This window comes from Oryza sativa, chromosome 2 (genome assembly GCF_034140825.1).
Source record: "Oryza sativa Japonica Group chromosome 2, ASM3414082v1".
Taxonomy (NCBI): Eukaryota; Viridiplantae; Streptophyta; class Magnoliopsida; order Poales; family Poaceae; genus Oryza; species Oryza sativa.
In genome coordinates this window covers 21,109,646-21,122,685 of record NC_089036.1, presented here as the reverse complement: position 1 = coordinate 21,122,685, position 13,040 = coordinate 21,109,646, and the positions used below count along the sequence as shown (strand labels likewise).

General features: G+C 45.0%; 1 protein-coding gene and 1 long non-coding RNA gene across 3 annotated transcripts; one reads left to right on the top strand and one right to left on the bottom strand.

The window, feature by feature from the left end:
- Positions 1-1,818: 1,818 nt before the first annotated feature.
- On the bottom strand, positions 1,819-3,133 carry LOC136355266 (uncharacterized). The gene is made up of 2 exons (XM_066307651.1): positions 2,354-3,133; positions 1,819-1,836 (listed from the first exon to the last, which is right to left on the bottom strand). Exons 1-2 carry the CDS (start codon positions 3,131-3,133, stop codon positions 1,819-1,821), a joined length of 798 nt encoding a protein of 265 aa, XP_066163748.1.
- A 6,868-nt stretch (positions 3,134-10,001) lies between these two features.
- On the top strand, positions 10,002-12,669 carry LOC107277715 (uncharacterized). Of its 2 annotated transcripts, none has more exons than XR_010739741.1 (4): positions 10,002-10,209; positions 10,907-11,001; positions 11,439-11,548; positions 12,487-12,669. It is a non-coding gene; the product is annotated as an uncharacterized lncRNA (long non-coding RNA). The 2 variants fall into 2 exon arrangements; XR_010739740.1 differs by having other exon boundaries at positions 12,329-12,563.
- Positions 12,670-13,040: the final 371 nt, after the last annotated feature.

Here is a 13,040-nt window from a genome sequence, read left to right as displayed (position 1 = left end):
CCTGGTACATTTTGGTACTTCCGGGGTGTAATGAGTATGCCGATTCGTGAGCCTCCTTTAGGATTAATCCTCGCAGTCCACCCTGTTCGGGTACGTAAATTCTCTTTTTATACCATAGAACATCTTTTTCGTCGGTTGAAAATTCCTTTGCGCGTCCTGCAGCTAAGCGTTCCTTCACCTCTCGGATTTCCTCGTTGTCCTTCTGGGCTTCTTCTATTTGGGTTCTCAAAAGAGGTTGAATGTCCAGGGTGTTTATCTGTCCATGAGGCACTATATGTAGGTTCAGCTGAGCTATTTCCTCCCTAAGCTCAGGGACCATCCCTTCCATTCTCAGATGATTGCAATGGCTCTTACGACTCAGAGCGTCGGCCACAACGTTTGCTTTGCCTGGGTGATAGTGAACCTCTAGATCATAGTCCTTGATTAATTCTAACCATCGCCTTTGCCTCAAGTTGAGATCTGACTGGGTGAAGATATACTTCAGACTCTTGTGGTCAGTGTAGATATCGCAATGGTTTCCAATCAGATAATGTCTCCAAATCTTTAGCGCATGAACCACAGCTGCGAGTTCTAGGTCATGGGTAGGGTAGTTTTCCTCATGTGGTCGCAATTGTCACGACGCATAGGCCACAACTTTTCCGTCCTGCATCAGTACTCCTCCTAGTCCTTGCCTTGACGCATCACAATATATAACGAAGTCTTTCCTGATGTCGGGAAGAACTAAAATAGGCGCCGAGGTCAGCTTTTCTTTGAGCTGCTCAAAGCTCTCCTGACACTGTTCTGACCATACAAACTTCTTTTCCTTCTTGAGTAGTTGTGTCATTGGTCGGGCTATCTTAGAGAACCCTTCAATGAACCGTCGGTAGTATCCAGCCAAGCCTAGAAAACTCCGAATTTCAGTCACAGATTTGGGTGCTTTCCATTCCGTGACAGCCTCCACTTTAGCAGGGTCCACTGCTACTCCACCGGCTGAGATTACGTGACCCAGAAAAGCGACTTCCTTCAACCAAAATTCGCACTTGCTGAATTTTGCGTATAACTTGTGCTTTCGGAGTCTCTGGAGAACCAATCGTAAGTGTTCCGTATGTTCTTCCTCATCTTTGGAGTAGATCAGAATGTCATCGATGAATACCACCACAAACTTATCCAAGTAATCCATGAATACTTTGTTCATAAGATTCATGAAGTATGCTGGGGCATTGGTTAGACCAAACGACATTACTGTGAATTCATACAACCCATAGCGTGTTGAAAACGCGGTTTTGGGGATATCCTCGGTCCTAATCTTCAGTTGGTGGTATCCTGATCGAAGGTCTATCTTTGAAAACACCTTAGCTCCCTTAAGTTGGTCGAAGAGATCATCAATCCTTGGTAGTGGATACTTGTTTTTAATAGTTACTTCGTTCAGTGATCGGTAGTCTACACACATTCTCATGCTACCGTCTTTCTTTTTAACAAATAACACTGGGGCTCCCCAAGGTGACGAACTGGGGCGTACAAATCCCTTCTCTTGCAACTCCCTAATTTGCTTTTTAATTTCTTCTAACTCATTGACCGGCATCCGATATGGTCTCTTGGATATGGGGGCAGTTCCGGGTATCAGGTCAATAATGAACTCTATGTCACGATCTGGTGGCATTCCAGGTAAATCTTCTGGGAACACATCAGGAAATCGCTGCACTACGGGCATTCCCTTTAGGGGTAGCATGGTAAATATACCTCCGGCATGTTCGGTTAGCCTAGGATCTTGATCCATGGTTGCTCTCATATCCGATCCCCAGGGTGTGGTCAGGGTAACTTCTCTACGTCTACAGTCAATTACTCCTCTATGCTTTGCTAACCAATCCATACCCAAAATGACATCAAGAGTTTGGGGTATTAGCACCATAAGATTGGAGGGAAATACCACATCCCTAAGGCGGATGGGTACGTCAATGCAAGCTGTATCCACTGCTATCTCACCCCCAGGTGAATGTACTAACATTGGTTGTCTTAGTTTAACTCTGATTAAATTGTGTTGTTGACTTGCTTTCAAAGATATAAATGAATGCGATGCTCCTGAATCGAAGAGAACTTTAACTGGAGTGGAGTTGAGTGAAAACATACCCATCAGTACGCCTTGGTCTTCCTGGGCCTCTTCAGCTCGAACGTGCTTCACTTGCCCGCGTCCAAATCCGGTAGCGGTCCTGTTAGTCTGCGGAGTCCTGAATAGACCTCGTCCAGCAGCAGGGGTAGCAGTCCCGTGATTAGCCGTTGCATTAGCTCCGGTCCGAATGGGTGTCTTGTTTGGATGAGGACATTTATTGGCGAAATGCCCATACTCTCCACAGTTGAAACAGCTCCCTGGCCTTACTGATCCAGTGGCGGCCTGATTCGGTGCAGGAGCGCGGTTCTGAATGGTAACCGGCTTGTGAAAATTGCTAGAGGCGGCAGGTCGACTGGTTGTCACCACTGTTGGTCTCCATGCCGAGGGGGTTGTCCCTTTAGGACGCTGGGGTGCGGTCTGAGGCGAGCGGTTCATGGCAAGCCTCCTTTTACGATTGTGCTCCACGACCTTCCGGTCGTTCTCCAACCTAACGACCTTATTGATTAAACTCTGGAAACTATCGTGGTCTTGTCCAATCATGGGCCCGCGTAACTCGTCATTCAAGCCTTCAATGAATTTGTCGATCTTTTCCTCCTCGTCGGCAAGATCTCTAGTCGCGTAGCGCGCCAGCTGAGTGAAACGGTTCAGGTACTCTTGTACTGTGGTATTCCCTTGCCGTAGTCTCCTGAACTCATTCTTCTTCATCCTCATCACCGCGGCAGGCACGAAGTTGTCACGGAAGGCTGTGGTAAATTCCTCCCAGTTTGGTTCTCCAGCATCTTCTTCTCGGGCTTCTTTGTACGTGTCCCACCAGTCTCCGGTTGGTCCTTCCAATTGGTTTGCCGCAAAGATCACTTTATCGGCTTCACGTACTTGAACAAGAGTTAGCTTCTTCTCAATGATCCTTAACCAATCTTCAGCATCCATAGGTTCTTCAGCTGTGGCGAATGTGGGTGGCTTGGTTCTCATAAACTCTCCAAAGCTTGACCCTCCGCGGTTGCCTTGGTTGTTCGCGATAGCTTGCAGAAGTTGGGTTTGGGTGGTCATAACTCCGGCCAGAGTGGTTAAGTCGGGTGTCTGAGTTTCGTCATTGCTGGTTGTTGCCCGACGTCGGCTTGCCATCTGTGTAGGTTGATGGAGTAAGTATCCTAATTTTCTAACTAGCTCCTATGGCTTTATCCCATTAAGGGAGTTGTGTTGATATGAACTTTGTTTCGTAAGCATGGTGGAATAAACTCATTTATAACACAACAACAATAGATATCATAAATAACATCACAGAGTTTCACAAATGGTACATAAATCATGATGCAATCGACTGCATACATACGCAGTCCAAATAAGGTTCATCCAAAAGATACATCAAACCAATCATCAAACTACTCGTCAATCTAGGTAAGGGAGGGGGGGTGTGTCTCGCATATTATCCAAAAACCATCTGATACGAGATCGAAGCTGCAAGGAGTCCGTCAGTCTAGTCCTCCAGCCATCCGCAGGATCCTGGGGCAGGTAGAGGGTGGTCGCTGGCACGCGCAAACCTGAGTCCCCACGGCTCAGAGGTAGTGGCCTCTGGATCTGGCTTGGGCCTCTTGCCCGGAGGTCGTGTGCTCTTGCGAGCAGTGCTGAGGGTGCGAGGACCTCCAAGGAAGGTGATGCGGGGAACAGGGGTCTCATCCTCTGAAGGATCAGTGATGTCTGGCTCGATCTCTGGCTCGGTGTCGGTCCCCTCTGTCTCGGAGTCGACCTGGATCGGAGTCTCCAAACTGGAACCCAGCTGCGGAGAAGGTGTAGGGATCAGTGGAGTGTGCACCAACTCCGGGACAGGTGGCTGTGCCGCTGTCGGGTCCACTAGGTAGGGTGCTGACTCGGTAGCTAGCATACTAGCCTCTCCTAGAAGAGCGTGGAACGCCGGTGGGTACGGCGGGGTGAGGAAGAAGTAGCGGTCACGGCCTACTGCTGTGGAAGTAGAAGCCCCTGTGGTGCTGATCTTGGCTGCTCGAAGCTGCTCCTCCAGCTGGCTGACGTGCTCCTGACTCTCTCTCAGCTGCTCCTCAAGAGTATCCATCATCCCGCGGCGATCGTTGTACTGGTCAGATAACTGCTGGAACTGATCGCCGTGGACCTGGAGCTGTGCCTTCAGTGAGTCTATCTCACTGCCCCAAGCCTGGTGCTCCTCCTCCAACTGAAGCTGCTGCGCTGTGAGGTCGGTCACCTCAGTCTCTAACTCCCCCACACGTCTCTGGTGGTCGTCAATCTCCAACAGAGCCTCCTCGTAGTAGTCATCTACTGCCTCAGCCCATCGTGACAACCGAGTCACCATCGGGTTGTAGCAGCAGGGCGTGTCCTGAACTGTGCAAACTGAGTTGCCCTCCTCCCGGAACGGGTGATGAGCAAACTCGGTACTCACTAACTCAGCTCGGTGGATAGAGCTGAGTCGGAGGAAGGCCTCCCGGGCTGCATCCTGCATCGCGGTCTCTGGCAGGTCTCGGTGGTGACGTGTCTGAAAGCTGTAGTCCAACTCGGAAGGGACTCGGGGGCGAACCTCGACCCGAGCCTCCCAAACTGAGCCACACTGTCTCACTCGGTATGACGGGAACCCAGAGTATCGCAAACGCCTCAACATCCGATGCAGCTCAATGACATACCCCTCTGATTGAGGTAAGCTCAACTCCCAGGTAGCAGGTGAATCCGGATCTGCCATCTAATTTTAAGAAAAACCCGAAGTCAGTTGAGAGTAAAACTTGTTTTGTAAAGAAAATAGTTAAGAGTAAGATGAAAATTGTACCGAGTTTTGTAAACATAGCGTTTTTATTTTTTTGAAAGTATTACTAAATGGGAATTTCTCCCTTGGCCAACTTAGAAAAGGGGTGGGGCGCCTTTTGGTCTTTTCCTACAGTCGTATGGCTCTGATACCAGCTCTGTGGACCCCCATTTTTATAACAGGAATCAATCGTGTAAACAGTACCATTTCCCTGGATCAAGTAGTTTGGTACACACGAATTCATAGCTGGAATACCAAGTGCACATACACGAGTGTCTAATACGAATTATTACATCATAGGCCCGCAGGCATAGTCTTAAATCATCGGACCGAGCGGTCCGGAATACATCCAAAAGCAGAAATAGATAAGGCAGCGGAATTCAGGCAGCGGCATGCCATTGCCACAGGCAACGACCGTACTAAGACCTACTGAACGCCATCGTCTTCATCTCCCTCCTGGTAGTAGGCATAGGGATCCTCCGAGGCTTCATCTCCTGCTTCTGATTAATTTTATATTTGTAAGGGTGAGTACCAACCGTACTCAGCAAGCCACCACAGCAATGATGCACATGACAGAGAAATTCAAAGGATGGCTATGGTTCTTTTGCGCAAAGCAAGTTTTGTAATTCTTTTCACAAGCCTAAGACCTAGCATAGACTGTTCAAGTTTTAATACCAGTGTTCATATTAAACAATGACGGTTCTGTCCACCATCCATTGTGATCCCAAGGATAGCTTCCCGCCATTGAGTCGTTATGGTTTTCTGAGGACGTCCACATTCCCGCCTCTCAGGAAGTGGCTCCATCAGCATAAAAATCATCATGCAGTATCCCATCCCACACAAGTTAAAGAATTTAGAGTCTAGCCAAGTGTAATACATGTCCCGGTGCTCAATAACTGCGAGCACGGCTATTCGAATAGATTTGGTTTACTCACACTGCAGTGGATGTACACTTTACCCGCACTCCACGACTGCCCAACACATGAGCCTCGTCCCAACACATGAGACGCGTCACGGCAAAGCTTTTCGATAACCTCGCATTGGCAGTACCCGCTCCATGAACTTAAATCCTCATGCACTCTAGGCGTCCATGTTTCTAGCAGTGAGAGGAGTTCTGGCGCTCCCGGGAAAGAGAAGTCTCACACACATATTAAATTATGGTTCAAGTTAAGTTCTCTCTCTCACACACTCATGGCAGTCCTACCAATGGCGACACCGATGTAGGGCACGCCTCTCGGCCCTACCTCAACGGCTGTCCCACCGTAGCGCACCTGCCTCACTCAGGGGTGAACCATCTATGCAGGGATACTGCCTCCGCTCGGCTATCTAATCCGCTAGGTCTATACCCATTCGAGAAGTACGGTTGTACGGGGGTCGTTTCATGCTTAACTTCATGGCTCGGTCCTTAATTGACCGGGGACGGTACTAGCCTTTTCCAGATACCACCCAAATCCTCCGTCCGCCCCAGTCGAAAACAATTGTTTAATTTTATTTCTCCTTTCACAAATCATGTCATCAACATCATGGCAATGTGGCGCTCATGTCTCCACATGCCGCATCTCAATTACCTTCCCAAAGGTAATTGCCCAAGCATATAGCATTTGATAAAAATGAGTATGCATGATTCTAGAACAGCATTTCTAAGCAATTGTCATAGTTGACTAGGGACTCATACGTAAACATGGTTACAAAGATTTAAGGTTTAACAATAATCAAGGCATGGCATAGTCACAAGTAGGATGTTCATCATTGCATGCAATTTTATTTGTAAACAAAACAATTTCGCAATTGGGATCAACATGTTCAAGGAATAGTGATGACTTGCCTTGCTCAAAGTCTTGCGGGTCTTGGCCTTCGCTTGGATCCGCAACTCCCTCGGGCTCTATAGTTACGTGCAAAAATTGATTTGAATTCGGTTAGAATTCAAATAAAAATCCAAATAAATCCAAATGAAAGTCGAATGCGAAAATCGATTCCTTTTTATTAACTTCACTATCTGCGAACTACGGCAAACCCAATTTCGATTTAAACTATTTTGCGGGTATAATTATTTCGTTGTCAATAATTTACTCTCCCCGAGTATTGTATATAATAGGTTAGAAATTTCTATTACGAGCTAAATATTGGACGAAATCCTAGAAATATTATGCAATTTAATTTAGTCTATGACTAAACGATTAAATATAATATACGTCTAAAATTCCTAGCGATTAAATCCGAATTTCTACCATGAATCGATTACTTATAGGGATTACCCAAAAATAATCTATAATAATCTATAAGAATTCATCTATTTGTTTAGTTATTAATTACATCTAAATTACTACCGCGAATTGATTTCTTATAGAAATTACCAAGAATAATCCATAATTTATATTAAATTTTGCAATTCTACGACTATAATTAATCTATAATTAAATTCTAATTATTTTAAATTTTCTAAACTTCCCCAAACTCCCTCTAATTTCCTATTTATTTCCTTTTCTCTTTTTCTCTCTTTTCCTTTTCTTTTCTTTCTCTTTTCCCTTTTCTTTTTCTCTTTTTCTCTCTTTTCCTTTTCTTTTCTTTCTCTCCTCTCTTTCTTTTTCCCTTTCTTCTCTCCCTCCCGGCTCCTTTCTCTCTTCCTCGGCTTCTCCCTCCCTCAGTTTCTTTTCTTCTTCCTCTCTTTCTCTCGGCTCTCTCTCTCTCGGCTCTCCCTCCTACCCGAGCGGTGGCGGCGGTGGACGCGAGGGGGAAGGAGGGCGGCTCACCGACGGCGGCAGCGGCGACGACGGCGGTGGCGACGGTGGCGTACGGCGGCACAGAAGCGGCGGCACGGTGGCACAGGAGCGGCACGGCGGCGCGGGAACGGCGGTGCGGCGGCACGGGAACGGCGGCGCAGTGGAGAGGGGAGAGGGGAGAGGAAGGGGGAGATGGAGTGGAGAGAATGTGGGAGGGGGATATTTATAGGGAAGAGGGGGAGAAGGAGAGGGGAGGGGCGGCGGGGCTCGGGGCGGCGCGCGGGGCTCGGCGCGGCTCGGTGTGACGGCGACGGCGACGCGACGATAACGCGGCGCGGCAGCGGCGCGGGACGCGAGGCGGCGACGCGATGGGCGAGCGGCGCGCGGGGCGCGGGGCGCGAGGCGGCGCGCGAGGCGCGAGGCTACGGGACGGGGCGACAGCGGCGACACGACGGGCGCGCGGCGCGGCGACGGGACGGTCGGTGACGGGTGCGTGGGCGCGCGGGGCGGCGGGACAGCGGCGCGACGGGACGGGCGCGCGGCGCGGCAACGGCGTGGCAGCGGCGGCGCGATGGACGGGCTCGGGGCGGCTAGGGGCAGAGGTGGGAGAGGAGGGGGAAGGCTAGGGACCACATCGAACACCTTAGGCGCAATGAACAGTGACTTTTCCTATTTATCCCGATTTTAGTGTATTTTCCATATAAATTTGATTCCACAATTCCTAATTTTACATATATGCATTTTACTCAATATTTGTGTTATCTTAACTAATGAATTCACCCTAGATTAATATTACTCATATTTTATTTTTATATAATTTATTTGAGCTTTAATTAGGGTTAATTCTTATTCCATCGCAATGAAATTTAATTGATCGAAATATGGTCGCGATAATATTTTATTTATTACTATCCACACCTAATCTTTATTTTTAATTTATATTTATTTTACCAATTTGTTTTTAAGGTTTATTTCTAATTAACTATTCTTTACTCACGATTAATAATCTTCGAGATCTAATCCAGATAAAATAGACGAATAAGATCGGCATGATGCAATTAGTTTAAAAAGTTTTTGAAAATCCGTATTTTTAGAGTTTTGATTTTGTTGGTCGAATTTTCAAGGTGTTACAGAGAGGAATCTCCGCACTTGTGTGTCTTCTATCTGTCCCGGTAGTGGCCTTTTATAGTGTGCGAGAGGGAGAGGAATCTCCTCATCAGTTACCAAAGTAAACAACATAATCAATCCGATAATCTTCCTCACTTGTGTGTCTTCTGTCTGTCCCGGTAGTGGCCTTTTGTAGTGTGCGAGAGGGAGATAGTGGCCTTTTATAGTGTGCGAGAGGGAGAGGAATCTCCGCACTTGTGTGTCTTCTATCTGTCCCGGTAGTGGCCTTTTATAGTGTGCGAGAGGGAGAGGAATCTCCTCATCAGTTACCGGTAGTGGCCTTTTATAGTGTGTGAGAGGGAGAGGAATCTCCTCATCAGTTACCAAAGTAAACAACATAATCAATCCGATAATCAAATGGTAATGGCGCTGAATTGTGTTGATTCAATCCCATTCAATTCATGTCCGTTACAAAACGAGAGAGAGAGCGCAACAGCCTCGCCGATTCTCTCATTTGTTATAGGGGTAATGACTTTGATTCAATGGCATTGAATTGTGTTGATTCAATCCCATTCAATTCCTGTCCAGAGAGTAGCAGCAGCTCCCTATTTAAGTTGAAATCTCTCCACTTAAATTTTTCAAGGTGGTATTAATCCTCATTAATTGTGGGCGAATGGAATTTATCAAAAATAAATTGGGTCTAGCCCATTTATTCCAACCCATCTACGACTGACAAGACTTTTAATAGATAACGTCAAATCGTATGTCTAAAATTTAACAAATTTTATCATTTAAAAACTGAAAGGAGTATTTCAGGGCTCCTTTGGAATGGAAAATTGTCTAGAAATTTCACATGATTTAGTTCAGTTCGTTCAAAATTTGTTCATTTCAAAATTCTTCGTCGCCACTACCTTCATGGTCTGATTTTGGGATGGCCTTTTTACTCTGGAGCTATGTCCTATTGATTGTCTTGTCTCACTTGGTATCACATAGAAGTTATATTGAAAACTGAAAGAGATTCTGATGGCCAAATATATACTACAACAAGACTAGGGGTTTAGTGAAAAACACTAAAACATCTATATCTATATCTATACTAATATAAAAAGAAAGAGTTGTATCCCTCCAATCCTACAAGACAAATCATCACCTTTAATCTCATCCGTTCATCCGCATCTCATCTAATCTCCTCGCTCCACCACCTGCACTCGCGTCCCTACGACTCTGCGAGCCCGTCCCCGCGCGCTAATCGCTCCCTCCTCCCATCCCCGCGCGCTAATCGCTCTGCCCCCACGCTATTATGCGCAGCGCGCCTCCTCAATCCGCTAATCGCTCTCTCCTCCCGTCCGCACGCGCTAATCGCTCTGCCCCCGCACTACTCCTCGCGGCGCGCCTCCTCGCTCTGCGCCTCATCTCTTGTTCCCGCGGCCGCTGCCGCCGCCGCAGCATTCCACCACGGCCTGCCCCCGCCGGCGCCGTGTTGGTTCCCGCACGGGAAACCGGTGCCGACAGCCATCGTCGCCGCGTCAATCAAGGTGCCCAACGTCATTCTCTCTCCGTGATCACTCGGTTGGAGTTGGTGAAATGTCTCCCGATTAGCCCAGTTCGGCTGATTCGACTGGAATTATTTTGTTTATGTGCATGAGGAATTATGGAAGGTTCGATCTGATGATTCTGGACGCGCTTAAGGTCAAAGTAACTCAGTTTCGCTGAAGCTATGTTGGTTTGCATCATTGCATTGAAAGGCGCATGTTCTGCTTCTGTTGGTGCTTGATATAATGGCTTTAAAATTAAGGGAGCTTTGTTCATTTCCCTCTTGTTGTGCTATTGATCGCATTTTAGTGGACAAAAGTAAGGATATAGGTATGATTTCTTCTGCCTAGCTGCCTGTCAGTCCACGAGGAGTTTCATATGCTTTATTCCTGCATGTTGGACTTGTTGCATCTCCTGCTTCCTTTACTTGGAAACATGCATGCTTGATTCTCTATAAACACATAGGGTGGATCAGTACAAAGCTAACATATATTTAAACTGCAATTTAGGGGGATAGAGACTACCAAGGGATGTATTATTTGCCGGGGTTTCAAAATTCGTGTAATACTGCTAGCACCTGTAATATTTGATGGCAGTTTGATGGTTTCTCTACAATTAGAAAATAGAAGTTCTCTAAGCAGCTGCCATTAGAAGGAGATAAGTTTTTGAACTCATGATGCATACTTAACTTTGTCCCAGATTTTCTTTTTGAAGTTGTGTATAAGCACTAATACTGAGATGTGCACCTCTGCATCAGCATACCAGAGACATAAGTGAAATCATGGAGTCACAAGGTATTTTGAAATATTTGATTGAGAAGACATGCTTGAGCATGATAAGGTTTATCTCTATTTTCCCCCCAAATGTTGCATTATATCCTCAAAGACAACGGTGTTATACATGCAAATATTGATGATGGTATTAATTAATCATGGCTTGCATTTGACAAACATGAGGCTAAAAACATGATGGTATTAGCAGATCTTTTGGTCTCAACAATGGTCATGATGTATATGACATTCATCGTCCGTACAGGCAAGGCATTATTACTTTTATTAGCCTACACTGCGACACTGGATGTGGTTCAAATAAACATTGGTCATGCTTTTCTTTCACGGAAAAAGTGGCTGTGCAGCAGGAGATTCACACACCAGTGTCTGACTGGTCTTGCATTCATGCTTACAATTTGATTTTGATGGAAAATTAAATTTTGCATTGACCATTTATCCAGATTATTGTTTCTTGCGGGCCTAGCGAATAGATCATGGAATTGAGCAAGCTGAATGATCCTTCCATGTGGGATGAGAAGAGGATGAAAGTGAAGCTTGGTCTTAGAAGATGGTAATCAATTTGGAGTTATATTAACAAATTATCAGTTTACCGCTGAATTTCCTTATGAGCCTACTCCAGACCAAAATTAGTTCTGCTTTGAATCAAATATTGTTGCTCTTTCTTTCTTTCTTTCTCTTACTAGAAAATTCTGATGACATTTTTTTCAAAAAAAAGACAAATTGTTTCTTTTATTTTCTTATTTAATAATTATTGGCAAAGTGATGAATTCTAATAGTGCTGGGATGTTGCTTTAATTTCAATCTACATTCAGGCTGCCGGTGAGGTCTGAAACCTTAAGTTACTTAAATGTAGCTTCTCCTAAATCCAGCATTGTCATCCCTGAATTGGTTGTGTTTAATGATGTAAAAAAATGATCCAGCTATCCAGTATGCTTTTCCTTTTCATTGTATGGGCCTTGTTTCAGGCCTTCTCTAAAAAAATCGGTTTATAAAATGATATTCGAATTTTTCAAAAATGGACTTATTTGGAATTTAGTCATACTGTTGTCGATGGGCAACTAATGTGAGACATGCATGTTTGTTCTTGAACAGTTCTTGGGAGAACACCACGAGTAATTTAAATTAGTTACTGCTCAAACCCCTCCAAGCATATCTATTCATTAAGTTCTATAGTTGACATTTAAATTGTTTGTGGAAGTAACCCGATTTTGTTTAGTCCAGTTTTGTGGATAGCTGGATAGTGTTCTGTTATGAATTTGTGATGATTATCCATTTTGCTTGATATGTCACTTAGTCATTGGATTTTTACATGTGCTTTCTCTTCTTGTAGATTCAGTAGTAGACAACTGTTTATGACTGATGAAAGGAAATTTGTGATTCACTTATTTAAACCAAAGAGGCAAAGACGCCATCAGAATTCTGTCATCTGCTCACCATTAAGATGGCTTGATGTTATCATGCTCTGAATCCAAGCAACATTTTTTTCAGGATGTGTACAAGTTGAACAGAGATCAAGTTCTACATAATGTTCAGGTCATAATTATTTATGTAATAAATAATTCAGTCCTACTTCTGTAGCTTGGTTTGGTGCTTCAAAACAATATGTTTTACACTGTGTCGCGGCGTTAATTTGAATAAAAATGCAAAATATGTTTTGCATTTTAATTGCTATTGGTTATTTTTGTAATTAACAGCCTTTTCAATTCAATAGATGATGAAGAGCAAGAATGTTCACAAAATATGTTTATGCACTGGTTCTGGCATTTTATTATACTTCCTAATTTTTAAATGTAATTTATATTTTATAATTCCTATTTTTTTATACGTGCCTTGCACGTGCACGAATCCTAGTTTATCTTAAATGATAACACTAACTCATGGCCAAACCAATACCAGCCTACAGGGTCGTCCAGGACTACAAGGGGATTGGTTCGTGTGTCCTCAATCATTGTTAGCGTCAGTGGCCTAGCACAACCCCAGACGTTGGTGGAAAAAAATACAGTAAAAAACTACTACCACCATCCCATACAAATTAAAATTCT